Below are 13,425 nucleotides of genomic sequence, written 5' to 3'. Positions count from 1 at the left end.
TATCGTAAAAAATAATATTATTATGAATATAAATAATAATAATGAAAAGATCAAAATTTTCATTTAGGCAATAAAACAAAACAGAGCTGGGCTGGACATCTATAAACGGCCCGCTTCCGACATAACAACGGCCCGCTCCCGATATAACGATGGCCGTTAACTTCGGCCATGATATGCAGTTTGTAATCGTTTATATAACATTTATCATATTTTTTTGCACCACCTTACTGTATTACCTAACCAGCTTCCGTATTTTTATATGCATTGAATCGAGTTCGAAATTTAATACGTATCTCGTGTGACGTATTTTAGTGACAAAACACACTAGTTAATGAAATGCTCTATGGGCTGTAGGGCCATGGGATCTGACGTGTAGGTAAATGTAACAGTTATTTATTTTTCTTAGAAAAGCATGGGGCAAATCCAAAACATTTCGGATTGTGTGTTTCTCATGCATTATTGGAAACCTCGATAGCAAAAATTAAATCTGTTCGACAATTAATTTGATTTCATAGGTAGTGTTTTAGAAAGAATGGTTTTAACTCGATGCAAACGTTTTAAAAAAATTAGAACATAGCCGCGCGATCCGATTCTTTTTCAGACTTGACAAGTCCCCCGATGTGATCATTTTTTAGGTTGCGATATACAATAGGGTCCGCTCGCGACGACAATTTGTTACTTTTTATATTAACGATTTGTAAAATATTTATACTGAAGAAAATGTTGTTGAGATATTTCAATTAGTTATCGCATTGGTCAACTATTGTTCCACCCTTAACGGTTAAATGCATTTAACGGTTTCACTAAATCGCAAATGGCAAACGTGAACGGTATAAATAAAGTTTGGTTACATGTTTACCCAACTATTATGCTAAGGTACTTGCGAATTTTCCCTGCTAAAATCATCATTATACCAACAACTAATAAGTTTATCTGTGCAAAAATGTAAACAGATTGAACGGTATTCGTTTCGCTTATACCCAACTGTGATCCTACACTGCTTACCTCTGGTTTTAGATTGCGTTATCTGTTGACGCCCCTGTGGATACCTTGTTTGAATCACTGCCATTGTCTGCAATATGAAAATAACCATATGTCAAACGATACGGTTATGGTTATTATAGTTCCTATCATATCGTGAGAGCTGTTTTTGCTCGGTAATATAAAGCAATGCAATACCATATTTGTGTTGACTTTGACCGCATTTTATTTACGTTTGCTTTACATTGAGTGTTTTTTTTCAGATAAAGTACGAAAGGGAAAAATAGAATACCCAATAAATGTTCATTTTTCAAACATGTATCAACAACTTTTAATAGAAGAATCAAGCTTATTGAAAGCAAACTCTTATTTCGTTCTGTTACCACCTTATGTGCACTGTAGCACAAATATAAAAATATATATAATATATTCCCACATATTGATTCCTTGATTTTTACCAAGAACAACAACACATACTACATTGTTTCGGCTCACTGTTAGGGAAAACAAGTATATTTCATATTGAAAACATGTAAATTACTCAATTAGAGGCTTAGATTGGTTAATTTGTTGACGGATCGTATTCATGCTTAAATACCTACGTAATTATTATTATTATATTATCCATATCACTATGGTGGACACATAGATTTAACATTACCACTGTTAGATATGTGCATGTATAAGGTAAGCGTATGGTAAAATAATCGTATAAGAACGTGTTCGCGAGCGATTTCGTCGAATTTTTAGGTAATGCAATCACGAAATGTATAAGATCAACATTTATCGTTTTAGTATCGCATGTTCTGTTCCTGTAAAGTGGTCTCATACATATTGCAATAGTCGTATGTGTCTCGTTTCGTATATCACAACGAAAATGTTGGACAATTTACCATTTGTAGTAGCAAGACCTTACTGATTTGCCACATCAAACATCTATGAATGTCAGTAATGTCATGACAATTTCATTAGCGCTACACTAGACTTAATGGCAGGACAAACACGATCGTCCAAACGTGATACCGCAAATATTAGGCTCTCGCCATCAGTAAGCTATTTCGCGTGTCATTTGTTTGGTGTTATACTGGGAATTGGTGTGGGCGTATGACGACAGCTTTCTACCCAAATATTGGACGACAATTCTATTTCCTATGTTAATTAGTTAATGTAATAAGTTATTTGAAACTGCGACTTTATATTTTTCTTACAATAGTTTTGTTCCGTCTTGAAATCCAATCGTCGTGTAATAAGTGCATTAAATGTTACGTATGCTTAAATTGTATAATTATAAATCTGCAGATCATGTTATATCTATGAAGCTGCAATATAAAATGATTTTTTTATTTGATATAATTTGCTGATGAAATATAGTTACGTTATGACTAAACAAATAAACGAATATCAGCCACCTTTGCTTTTTGATCAAAAAGTTACAACGTATTGCCGTTATAGTATCCTGCGAACCATGGACAACTTGTTCTTTATCACGTATATCTTTAAATAAAAAAGACGTGTTACGTTTTTATTTATGATTATTGATTATTTATGTTTACTTGAACCATGAAATTTAATTGTAGTATTTAAAAAATGCAAACAATTATTTTTAAATATTATCCATTAATTATATTCACATGTTTTATTTAATGTCAATTGCGTATAACGATTGTTCAAGCATTTGTGAATGCCGAAAAACAAAAGACGAATTGCAAAATAATTCTGTAAAGTAAATAAAAACAGACAGGTGAATGTTCGCATGGTAACCAATAAACTCGACACAGTTAATAAAAAATCATCGCAACTAAATAAACACAAGACAAGCGAACATTTGGTTTATAAGAAAAAAGAACTTGCGAAAGAATTTAAATAAAATGTTTTCTTTAGCCGAAATTCGCCAATAGTAAATAGTAATAATGGTAAAATAGCAAAAAACATGGCTAACGCAGTCAAGAAAGTTTTTTATAAATTGAATCTTTATGTCTGTGAATTCTACATGTCCAAGGATTGTATAACTTCTTAAGTTAACTAATAAAATACTTGCGTCATTCAGACAAGTGTGTATATTTAATTTATGAACTACACTTATAAAGCTAGTGCAATCATGAATGTATTGTTCCTGAGATTTACTATTTTACTGTCCATTAACCCATGTATGCCTAGCGTCTAGAAAAAAGGCATTTGCAAATAGCGTAGACCCAGATTGAGACGCCGCATCATGCGGAGTCTCATCATGGTTTGCGCCTGTTTGATTAAATGAATTTCTGAACGAAATATTGTAAGTATAAAAATAAATATACTCGACATCCCTAATTTTGGAAATAAATTGTTCCAATTTAGAAGGATGGGAGAGTCCACTCGGCATAAATGGGTTAACAAACATCTACTTAAGATACATATTAATTACAGCAATATGTCTTATATAGACATCAGTATACATTACAATTGCTGTCAGATAAACTCGTTTCTTCTACATGAAATGGTTGCCAACAACTATACAACTTAAATGGTTACTCAAGGGATAATGCGAAAGTAATTTTCCAGTCCGATTCACCTCCGGTCTGCGAAATGTCCATATACATCCCAAATACATCCATCAAAGGCCGCTGAGGGAAGGTGTTGAGATCGTATTTTATTGTATTGGCAACTCTGAGTTTCTTATTTCAACAGCAAATCCATTAATACGCCATTTTATTTTACAGACGGTTATTAATTACAGATCAAAGTGAAAAGGTTAGACTATGTTCAAAGAAACTAACTGCATACTATTGTTCTTATCACAGATATATACCTAAAAACAGCGCTTTAAACAAGGTAATACGAAAACTCGTTACACTGAATTCATATCTTTTGTCACAAAACTTATTGACAGTAGTGAAGAGGCTTGAATGTCTGGCTGTTCTTATGACATCAAGGTACCCACGAGAACGCCTTGGATGTCAAATTATGTTATGGATCTGTTTTCAATAAGAAGCTTCAAATGCAGTCAATATAACTCCTTAACCCTTTTAAGCCTAGTGGACTCTCCCATCCTTCTTCAATTTATTTCCAAAATTAGGGATGTCTAGTATATTTATTTCTATACTTAGAATATTTCTTACAGAAATTCCTTTCAGCAAACAGCGCAGACCCTGATGAGACGCCGCATCATGCGGCGTCTCATCTGGGTCTACGCTGTTTGCCATGACCTTTTTTCTATACGCTATGCATAAATGGATTAAATGCAACAATGGGTTACAATAATGGTCCATTAATTCTAAAACTGTTACTATATGAAAGATCGTTCAGATTGCTGGAAGACAGGTTTTCAATTTATTATTTTTTTCATATTGTATTCGGATTCCGTGTTTTCATACATCATTAATATTAAAAACTAAAATATAATTGTTTACATTGTAAACACAATTACATATTTCGTGTTGAACTATTTGATAATTTGACAATTGTCGTTTACCATATATCACCGAGGTCGCGCTACAATAAGATTAATTTTGTTTTAGTGCAGCGGAAAACTTCAACTTTGTTTATATTTAACTGACACGTTTAAACTATTTTGCACAATATACACCCATTGTCTTGTACTTATCTTTTGAAAAGTCGGGTATGTTACTGAAAACAATTTGAATACAAACATATTTTCTAATCAACTAACACAGCTTTCAGTGCAAGTTATATTTGCAAAACCCGTCTTAAATCCTAAATTTACTGCTGCACGTGTTTGCTTAAACGTAATTTTCCTAATTAACAGTACAGGACAATTCATTTATTTGCACGTTCTTCTTTTTAATCGCCACTTGTTAAGAATGAGTTCGACAGTGCTGATGACGGAAATAGATTGAGTTGACCAATGCACAAATGCTTTATTGGGCTTCCATCGATCAACCGATACGACGGGATTTGAGAATATCAAATATCAAGAAATTCAGTGTTTTATTCCATTAAAAACACAAATCTAATTGACTTTTGAATTTTAACATACACAGATTATTTTTTTTACTACAACTAATTATTATCAGATTAATTTAGATCGCTGTACAATTTATTCATAATGTTTGTTAAATTAGGAAAACTCTTTTTGTAATAAAAGATCGTTAAACAGAATCATCGTTGCATATATTTAAACTTGATGAAACGACGCTGTGTCTAAAATACGATTATTTACGATTGTTAATTATTGTATTCCTTTGCTAGTATATGTTTATAGTTTATGGAAGTAACATATCATCCAGTGCGAAATTATTTGTAAGAATATAATCAATATAGTGTTACATAAATTAACAAGGAGTGTCGAGTGCAAAAGCTAAATATATATATTTATATCTGCTTACAATAACTAATGTGAAAGCTAGCTTACCTGAATTTCTTTGACTAATAACGATTGCAACTATAATGGCCACAATTGCTAAAAACGCAATTATAAAACCAGCACAATACAGCAACTTTCTTCTCGGTTGTGATTGTCTGTAATGAACGGAGGTCTGTGCGCCGCCATTATTTAAGTCGTACGGCTTTCCTGTGAACCCATCAGGGTGTTTGTGAATTGTTGTATGCGTCTCAGCTCCCAATGTCCCATCGTCGTCAAACAACGGATTCTCGTAACACGCCTGAAGTAAGTTCACAGATTCGTCAACGTTAGTGTAACCAGCGGAAAAATAACGTAAATTTTTTAAAGGGATAAGTTTACTGATGAATTCGGAGCCCATGATCAGTTACGCAATATTATTGCGCCTGATACGTATTTAATAGTTCATTTCACGCTGCATGTGCCGTTCCAGTTGTCCTTACACATAAGGGTACACAGCAATGTCAAATGGCATAAAACAAACCGTGCAAAGTCCGATATCGAATAAAGGTCTGACCAAATCAGAGTTTAGAAAAACACTGTACATAATGCATCATTGGAGATATCCCCACAATGGCACAGCGTTCAGTATAAAATCGCACACGACAATGTTTGCTATACTTTGGAAACAAGTTTTCAAAAGACAATAGATAGGAACGACCTCGTGTATCGACGATACAATGAAGATAGCAGAAAACCCCATCAAGGGAGGATCAAATACTCATTAAAGAATTGCATATCACATACAAAACTGATTCTTAGACTGCTTCTCCTAAGGACAACAAAGATGCGAGAAAGCGATGTCTACTGTATCTCATGAATATGCTCGTTCCATTAACTGTTCTAGCTAGCCAAACGAACAGGGTTCGTGTACCAGTATTCACCCCTTTTCAGGTCAAAACAATTTAAAATAGTTTCATTGGCAAAATTGATAGTGTTATTTTAACACAAAGAGTGTTCATTATTTAACAACATGCTGTTGTTTTCTCTTTTGTCGTCACATTCAATTAATTGTTGTTACAAATAAACACTGCACATTAATATGCAAAAATGGCTTTAATGAAGAAATCATGGTTTGCAATTTAAATATATGTATAGTTTGCAAGGAATAATATTTTGTTAATATTAACAAATAATAAACAGTTCTACGTGTCTACGTGTTGTTAACTACCGTACTCTTTGATTTGAAATAACTTTATTTGATATATATTGAAAGAGATTTATTAATACATAACGAACAGATTGAATTTGAATATTCTTACTTCATTTTTTATAAATGGTATTACTCTGGGACCATGGGACGCACATATAAAAAGCTTTATCATTTGTGACAAACATATGTTACTAAATAGGTTCATAATTGTTCAAGTATGTTTCAGCAAATGTTTGAACTTTCAAAGCATTTGTCAAGCGTTTTTCATGCTTTGCTCCAATTATGTTTTGGATAATTTACCTATCGCAATGGCTTATCGGTTAAGAGGCTAACAACATACGAATGCAGGCTTGTAGATATTCTAAGTTGTTACAGATATTGTGCATTCGTGAAACTGAATATTCCATCCATAACAGATTTAATTTATAACTGGGCGATCGTCCAATCGTTAATGCACAATGGTCTCGGGTAACGCTGAGATATGGCAGTGAGATGGGAGAAAGATTTGTGCACGTGTCTTTCATTTTTGAACACAGCCTGTCTTGGATGTCAAGCATAAAGCATTTTTCGGCGTAGCTATTTTGACCATTCTCATAGCCATCGGAATGCTTACAGAATCCGCCAGTAGACGTGAATGAATATTTAAAAACATTTGAGATAATTCCTTGAAACCTCGAGCATATAATAATGATAAAAACTACCGTAATCGTACACTGTCAGAGGGAAATCATTTAATTAACTCATGAACGCGGTAAGACTGTCAAAAATCGTTCCTGAAAGCCAGAATAGGCTACCGACATTTGCCAGGTATACAAATCACAGTCCAAATTCAAATTTTCCAGCGAAAAGTATCGTGGTTAATTGTTCATGTACAAGACGCAATAGAATTTTTAAAGAACCGCGTAATGTGAAAATGGGTTTTATGCCGTCTGCGGGCATGTGTGGTGAGCGCATTTTGGTCATGAGGTACCATGAGAGACCAAGAAACGTTGCGTCGTGTTTTTATAGCAGACAGTGTAGCTCCTGATTAGACTGTGAACTAGCCCGTATAAACCATGTGAGGACACATATGATGTGATCTCACATTTGTAATTGTTATTTACAAGCAATAGTGTGTGGTTTGAATAATCGGGCACTTCATAACAAATAGTTCATGTGAAAGATAGGCGACTCTCATTTGAAAAAAACAACAACAAAAAACAACAGCAAAAACAATTATTTATTTTTCAATTTAAGTGTATAGATAAGTACATTTCATACCGTAACATAATAGGTAAAAATCTATCATAAGAATTTCAGATAAGTAAGACAATATCGAATTACGAAAGTAAACATATGCTAAAGTAAGCAGAAAGCTATCAATGGAAAAAATGTTACAGTATTACACTTCATTCAACACACCGTCAAAGTTGTATAAATAAGCCTTTCATGGTAGATATAAACATCGAAATTATGGGTCCTTACATTTATTAATGAATAGCATAGATACTAATTTATGAGATATTACAAAGTTGCCACGATAGAAAGTCACGATTGTTATGGTTTTGACTTGGATTAAATAAAGGAATTAAATGTGTTGATAAAATGTTAAAACCTCTCGTTAACGCCACCGAAACATTCAGTCATTTGTACATAATAGTGATAAATATGACAATAGTTTTCATCTTATAATATATAAATGACTGGGAAATTGACATGGGTTATGTTTTCACTTCGAACAGGACGTTTTTATGTAATAATATCATAATACTTATAATAGCTAAATATACATCTGTTGTTGATCACAAAGTATAGTATTTGGAGGCAAAGCAGGTTCGTGGTCTTTATTATAAAAGAGGGCTATATTTTATGTAAAAACAATCCAGCTAGAGATAAACATCGGATTCATTTTAATTGTGAATCGCGGGGCATGCCTTCTGCCATTCGCCCCATAGGTAACATAATATACGTATGCCGAAGAATGAAGTCCGTTACTGCATTTAACCACTTTGCATCAAGATTCTGCATTCGCAAATAAAATAGCTCCGATGAGTGCGTTCCACTCAAGGCAACGTCTTTTCACTGTGGCATCAGCACCCGAGTAACACGCAGTCTTCATAAAACGTGTATACAGAAACGAAATATCGGCTCAATACTGAACTATCTACACTTAACCGATACATCGCATTTATGTTCTTTCGTTTTAAGATATTGGCGACCAAATTTAAATTTACCACGCGCTACATTTTTACTGTCAAAGTAAACATCTCAATGTTCTCTGCACTACAAAGTTTTTATATGACAATTCGCCCGCGCTTTTCATGCCAGTTTTGAACTTTTTCCTTACACACGAAATACATGTTTTAGTTGTCACTTTCACAGCAGCTAATTCATTTGCGTTAATGTTTTCCAAGTTATCAAAACAATCTCGTATATGTCCGCCCTAACAGTAGAACATTTTTTTCCAATAAAGTCGTTATATGACCTTCACTGTGTCGGTGTGACTTAAAATCCAGCAAATAAATTAATTGAATATATAATATTATGAATAATAATTGAATTTACATGATGTATTGAAAACTTATGACAACATTTGTCTTCACGAAATCTCAGATACATATAACACTAAGTCAGAGTAAAACCTAGGTCACCAGTTCAAATTATATTAATCAAACTTGTATGCACAAACGTTTCGCAGTTATGAAATGGCACGTGCGACAATGACTTGCTTTAAAAAGCAGCATTTACTTTTAACCCCAATATGTAAATCATATATTGTGTTGACAGCCTGTCACCCTTCCTTAATTCCATCTTTTGTATTGTGTTTTTACGACCACAAAATTTGAGCAAAATCGCCCCACCAGTACTTTCAGTACTTTGATTTATTATTGGACTCGAAAATTGTACGACGTCGAAAGTTACTGAATGTATTTATTAATGAGATTATGTTGTGGACTTGTTTAATACCAGACTAAAATCTTAATGAACACTTCATAGGACTTGTGTACGTGTTGTCATTGCAATGACAACGCGTCACAAACTATATATAAAAGTCCGAATATTCGCAAAATATACCGTTTGAATATGAGAGTTATTTTTTCCAGTAATGCCGTTTGCGGAAGTTTAAAGTAGTTTTTGTTTCGCATGGCATTATATTACTTTGGGTACATTTCTATGGCCATCTTTTGTTTAAAAAAATTCAGGGTCACCTGTGTTGTTAATTTGGTATTAGCCTTTAATCAAAATTAATATTTCAACGTTTAGGTAAACTCACAAATATTATATAAAAGCCACAATTGAGCACAAAAAAAGAAAACTGTTAAAGAATGACGAATATCTCTCTTTGTACATTCGTAAGTATGATTAAGAAATTATTTTATTGCATGAAACATCACTTGATATCAAGTTCTGAAAAGTTTTGGATAAATAAAAAATATATACCGTTAATTGATAATTTTCACCAATTGAATGTCTTAAAACGGATATGAAAAAAAACTATTTTTAGATCCAACGCTAACTACCTCCAGTTGCTCTCCTGCTTAGGACTGTTACGTATTTGTATATATTCTGAAGAGTATGTTTGTATTGTTTGAGGATTCTGTAATTCGTTCAGGAAGTTTTTTGCGTAATCGTAGATCTTGTTTGTGTAATCAAACGTTTTACCTAATTATCTTATTATTTGCGATTGGGCTCTAGTCCAAACGTTATCGCGATTCGCAAATGGATGCTCTGATTAAAACCATTCTCTTGGGTTCATGATACCTGTGTTGTTGCACAGTAAAAAAGAACGTTAAATTAACGAATATTTTAACACATACAGAATGAGTTTAATGTGCATTCACATTATAGCATACATTGATTTGCATTTAATAAAATATATATAACCCTGAATGTATTACTTTTTTAACCACTTATATGTTTTCACATAAAAAAATCCAGATAAATTAACTGGCATTATTGTTACTCTTTTGTTTAGATATTTCATTTTAGCTGACGCATTAATTATAAATGACTAAACCATGTTCGGCTTTGTCAAAAGGGGCTTACTTAAATAAAATAAAAACATAGTCTCGCTTACAAACATGACTCATTACTTAATGCGTTAATACGACTTTTTCGAATAATATGGCTGCGTCAATCAGACCAGCTCAGTCACATGAGGCCTGTGGAAACTACTCTCGTATGTGAGGATTATGTGATGTTTGTGTTACAACTGTGGTGTATATCAGAATAAGAATAATACAAGTATTTTTTGTACAACAACACCAGTTACCTCCAGAGTGGGGCCAATGTTGATTCCAGAGGCATTATTTGAACTTACTTACTGGATGAATACCATAAAAATGGCCCACCAAATATCAAAATCATGACCCCTTTGGTTTCAGATTTGCATAGTTATTTACTCTGTATGTCTATATAAATCAATTCATCCCTGGGACGTGGTCAATTGATCACAGGGGCATAATATCAACACAATCAAAAGAGGAACATTAGGCAATTTTACGCCCTTTATAGTAAAGCCCTTGTGTTTTTTTAGTAGAAGATTTTCAAAGTATTCATGTTTTAAGTATGCAATTAACCTTAACGATAATAGCGACTATGAACAAGTTGTGTTTGTGAAATGTCCCCCATTTATTTGACCTGCGACCTTGAAGAATGACCTTGACCTTTCACCACTCAAAATGTTCAGCCCCATGAGATACACATGCATGCCAAATATCAAGTTGCTATCTTCAATATTGCAAAAGTGATGGCCAGTGTTAAAGTTTGGCGCAAACAAACCAACAAAACAACAAACCAACAAACAGACAGGGCAAAAACAATATGTCTCCCAGTATAGACTATGGGACATAAAAAGAGCCACCCATGGATCATAGAACAAGTTAATGCTCGCAAGCTTTACCGGACGCACACGGTATGATAAAAGCACAGGCAGCAGTATCATAAATTTGCCCCCCCCCCCCGGGACCCTACCCCCCCCCTCCCCCTCCCCCGAGTTTACACCAGGGGTTCCAGATTGTTAAATGTACACCTATTGTGTATGGTTTGACTTTCCAACACCGAATATTGACAAAAATACATAGTTTGAAAAAAATAACCCTCGTATAGGTATTATGTGTATATATAATACCTATACGAGGGTTATTTTTTCAAACTGTGTATTTTTGTCAATTTTTGTTGTTAAAAAAGGCAAACCATACACAATAGGTGTACATTTAACAATCTGGAACCCCTGGGGTAAGCTCGGGGGGGGGGGGGGGGTAGGGTCCCGGGGGGGAGGCAAATTTATGATACTGCTGCCTGTGGATAAAAGCTCCTAACGTGCCTGTGCTAAGGTGAGCTACAATATGAGCATCAAATAATTCATCGCGACATTTATACAGTATTTTAAATTAAAGTACCATATAATGAACTTGCAACATACTTTATTAGCTAAAAGCATATAATTAACTTTATATACTTATGTTTTACGTAAGAACAAGATGCAATTTAAGTTGTGACTTAACTATGCACACCGTTGTGTGCAATGACATAAGTTCTTATCGCGGATTTGACAAATCCTAAATAGGCTTCAAATGCAAACATATTGCTATGGTATTATACTTTTTTCCACCAAATCAATGCTAAAAATATTCAATTTGAAGGAGCAATAGTGCAATATACCGCAAGTAAGAAAATGTTTACTGTAACAAATAAACACAAAACTAAATCAATCCATTCATTTGAGGTATGTAAACATTTCTTAACTGCGTATGCATGTATGTCGTAGATTATGTTTATAGAAAATTTAATTAGAGACATTCAAATTAACGCATAAAATATGCCCGACAAAAAAACACAGTTTAATGATACTGTAAGTTTTCTTTTATACACTTATATAAATTTCTATAATAAGTTATCTAGCAACGAGGAAAACGTTAGGAAAATAACAAAAGTCTTACCCCTTGCGCCCTATTTATGATAGGTACTATGTCCCCATCGTCCATGCCGCAATGGTGTTAGTCCAAGCATTACGTTATATGCATTATTAGTCGACGTTCTTTCCCTATGTTGGAATCGATTGTCTAATTTCCATAAAGTGGCTCAAACCAATTAGAGGTTTAAAGCAATTTTCAGCAATATTCATTAAATTGAAGTATTTATTAAATGCACGAAGCAACGCCTTGCTGATTCATTCGTGCTGACTTGAAACCCCTTATATTGGTTATAATTCGATCGCACGTTATCATATAAGCTCGAACAAAATGTGTGGTTAATATCCTGTCAGAGAAAACACAATGAGTAGGAAAAACCATGTGAAGTACATATTTAATCTCCATCGCATCGACTTGTGACGTGCTGTTGCAATAAGTAATTCTACAACAGTAATTCGATCTGTGACCCCAGTATTTTCAGGCAGATGTTTAGTAAACGGTATTGCAAGACGAGAGGCAAATTTATGATACGTTCAATTAGCGATGTTTCTCGCGTGGCACCACGCATCCAATAAACTAAGAAGTATAAAAAAACGCCAATTCTTATGCTGAAGAATAAACAAATGAAGTTCTCTAAAAACACAACATATTGATGCATTTGCAAACTACCAGCTTCCAATGTAGCCCATGTCATTAATAAGTCATTTGCGTCATTCTTTTTAAATTAAGCTTCGTATAATGCCAACTAACAGCTGATTTACAGAAAAATGTGGCAGAAAATTTATCAAGCGCAGAGACAGTGTGATGATGTATTTTATCTTTAGATGTATGTGCCATATCGATTAAATTGATTAATTAGGCATCGCCTAATCGAGAATTGCTAATTTGAGTTTGAAGAATTGTTGGGTAGCTTATTTTAAACGTGCATTTGTATGTGCAACTTCTTAAACATTTACTTTGAAGTGGAATATTAATATGAAGCTAGGTTATAGTCTAACAATAAATTGCGAATTGTACTCGCAATGACACGTGTTAAAAGGAACTTGTTTACAGATTTTCCT

General features: G+C 33.7%; 1 protein-coding gene across 1 annotated transcript; it reads right to left on the bottom strand.

Moving 5' to 3' along the window:
* Nucleotides 1-1,013: 1,013 nt before the first annotated feature.
* Nucleotides 1,014-12,972, bottom strand: LOC127849638 (uncharacterized). The gene is made up of 3 exons (XM_052382385.1): nt 12,392-12,972; nt 5,330-5,579; nt 1,014-1,072 (listed from the first exon to the last, which is right to left on the bottom strand). Exons 1-3 carry the CDS (start codon nt 12,434-12,436, stop codon nt 1,014-1,016), a joined length of 354 nt encoding a protein of 117 aa, XP_052238345.1. The 5' UTR covers nt 12,437-12,972.
* Nucleotides 12,973-13,425: the final 453 nt, after the last annotated feature.

Source organism: Dreissena polymorpha, chromosome 11 (genome assembly GCF_020536995.1).
Source record: "Dreissena polymorpha isolate Duluth1 chromosome 11, UMN_Dpol_1.0, whole genome shotgun sequence".
Classification (NCBI taxonomy): domain Eukaryota; kingdom Metazoa; phylum Mollusca; class Bivalvia; order Myida; family Dreissenidae; genus Dreissena; species Dreissena polymorpha.
This window is presented reverse-complemented; position numbering and strand designations above follow the sequence as displayed.

Bases quoted from the DNA above. Each gene is read 5' to 3' on its own strand.
- LOC127849638 (XM_052382385.1), bottom strand. From the start codon at position 12,436: ATGGACGATGGGGACATAGTACCTATCATAAATAGGGCGCAAGGG. The intron at 5,580-12,391 runs GTAAGACTTTTG...AACTTACTTCAG, and splicing joins TCATAAATAGGGCGCAAGGG to GCGTGTTACGAGAATCCGTT. The intron at 1,073-5,329 runs GTAAGCTAGCTT...TTCATATTGCAG, and splicing joins TATTAGTCAAAGAAATTCAG to ACAATGGCAGTGATTCAAAC.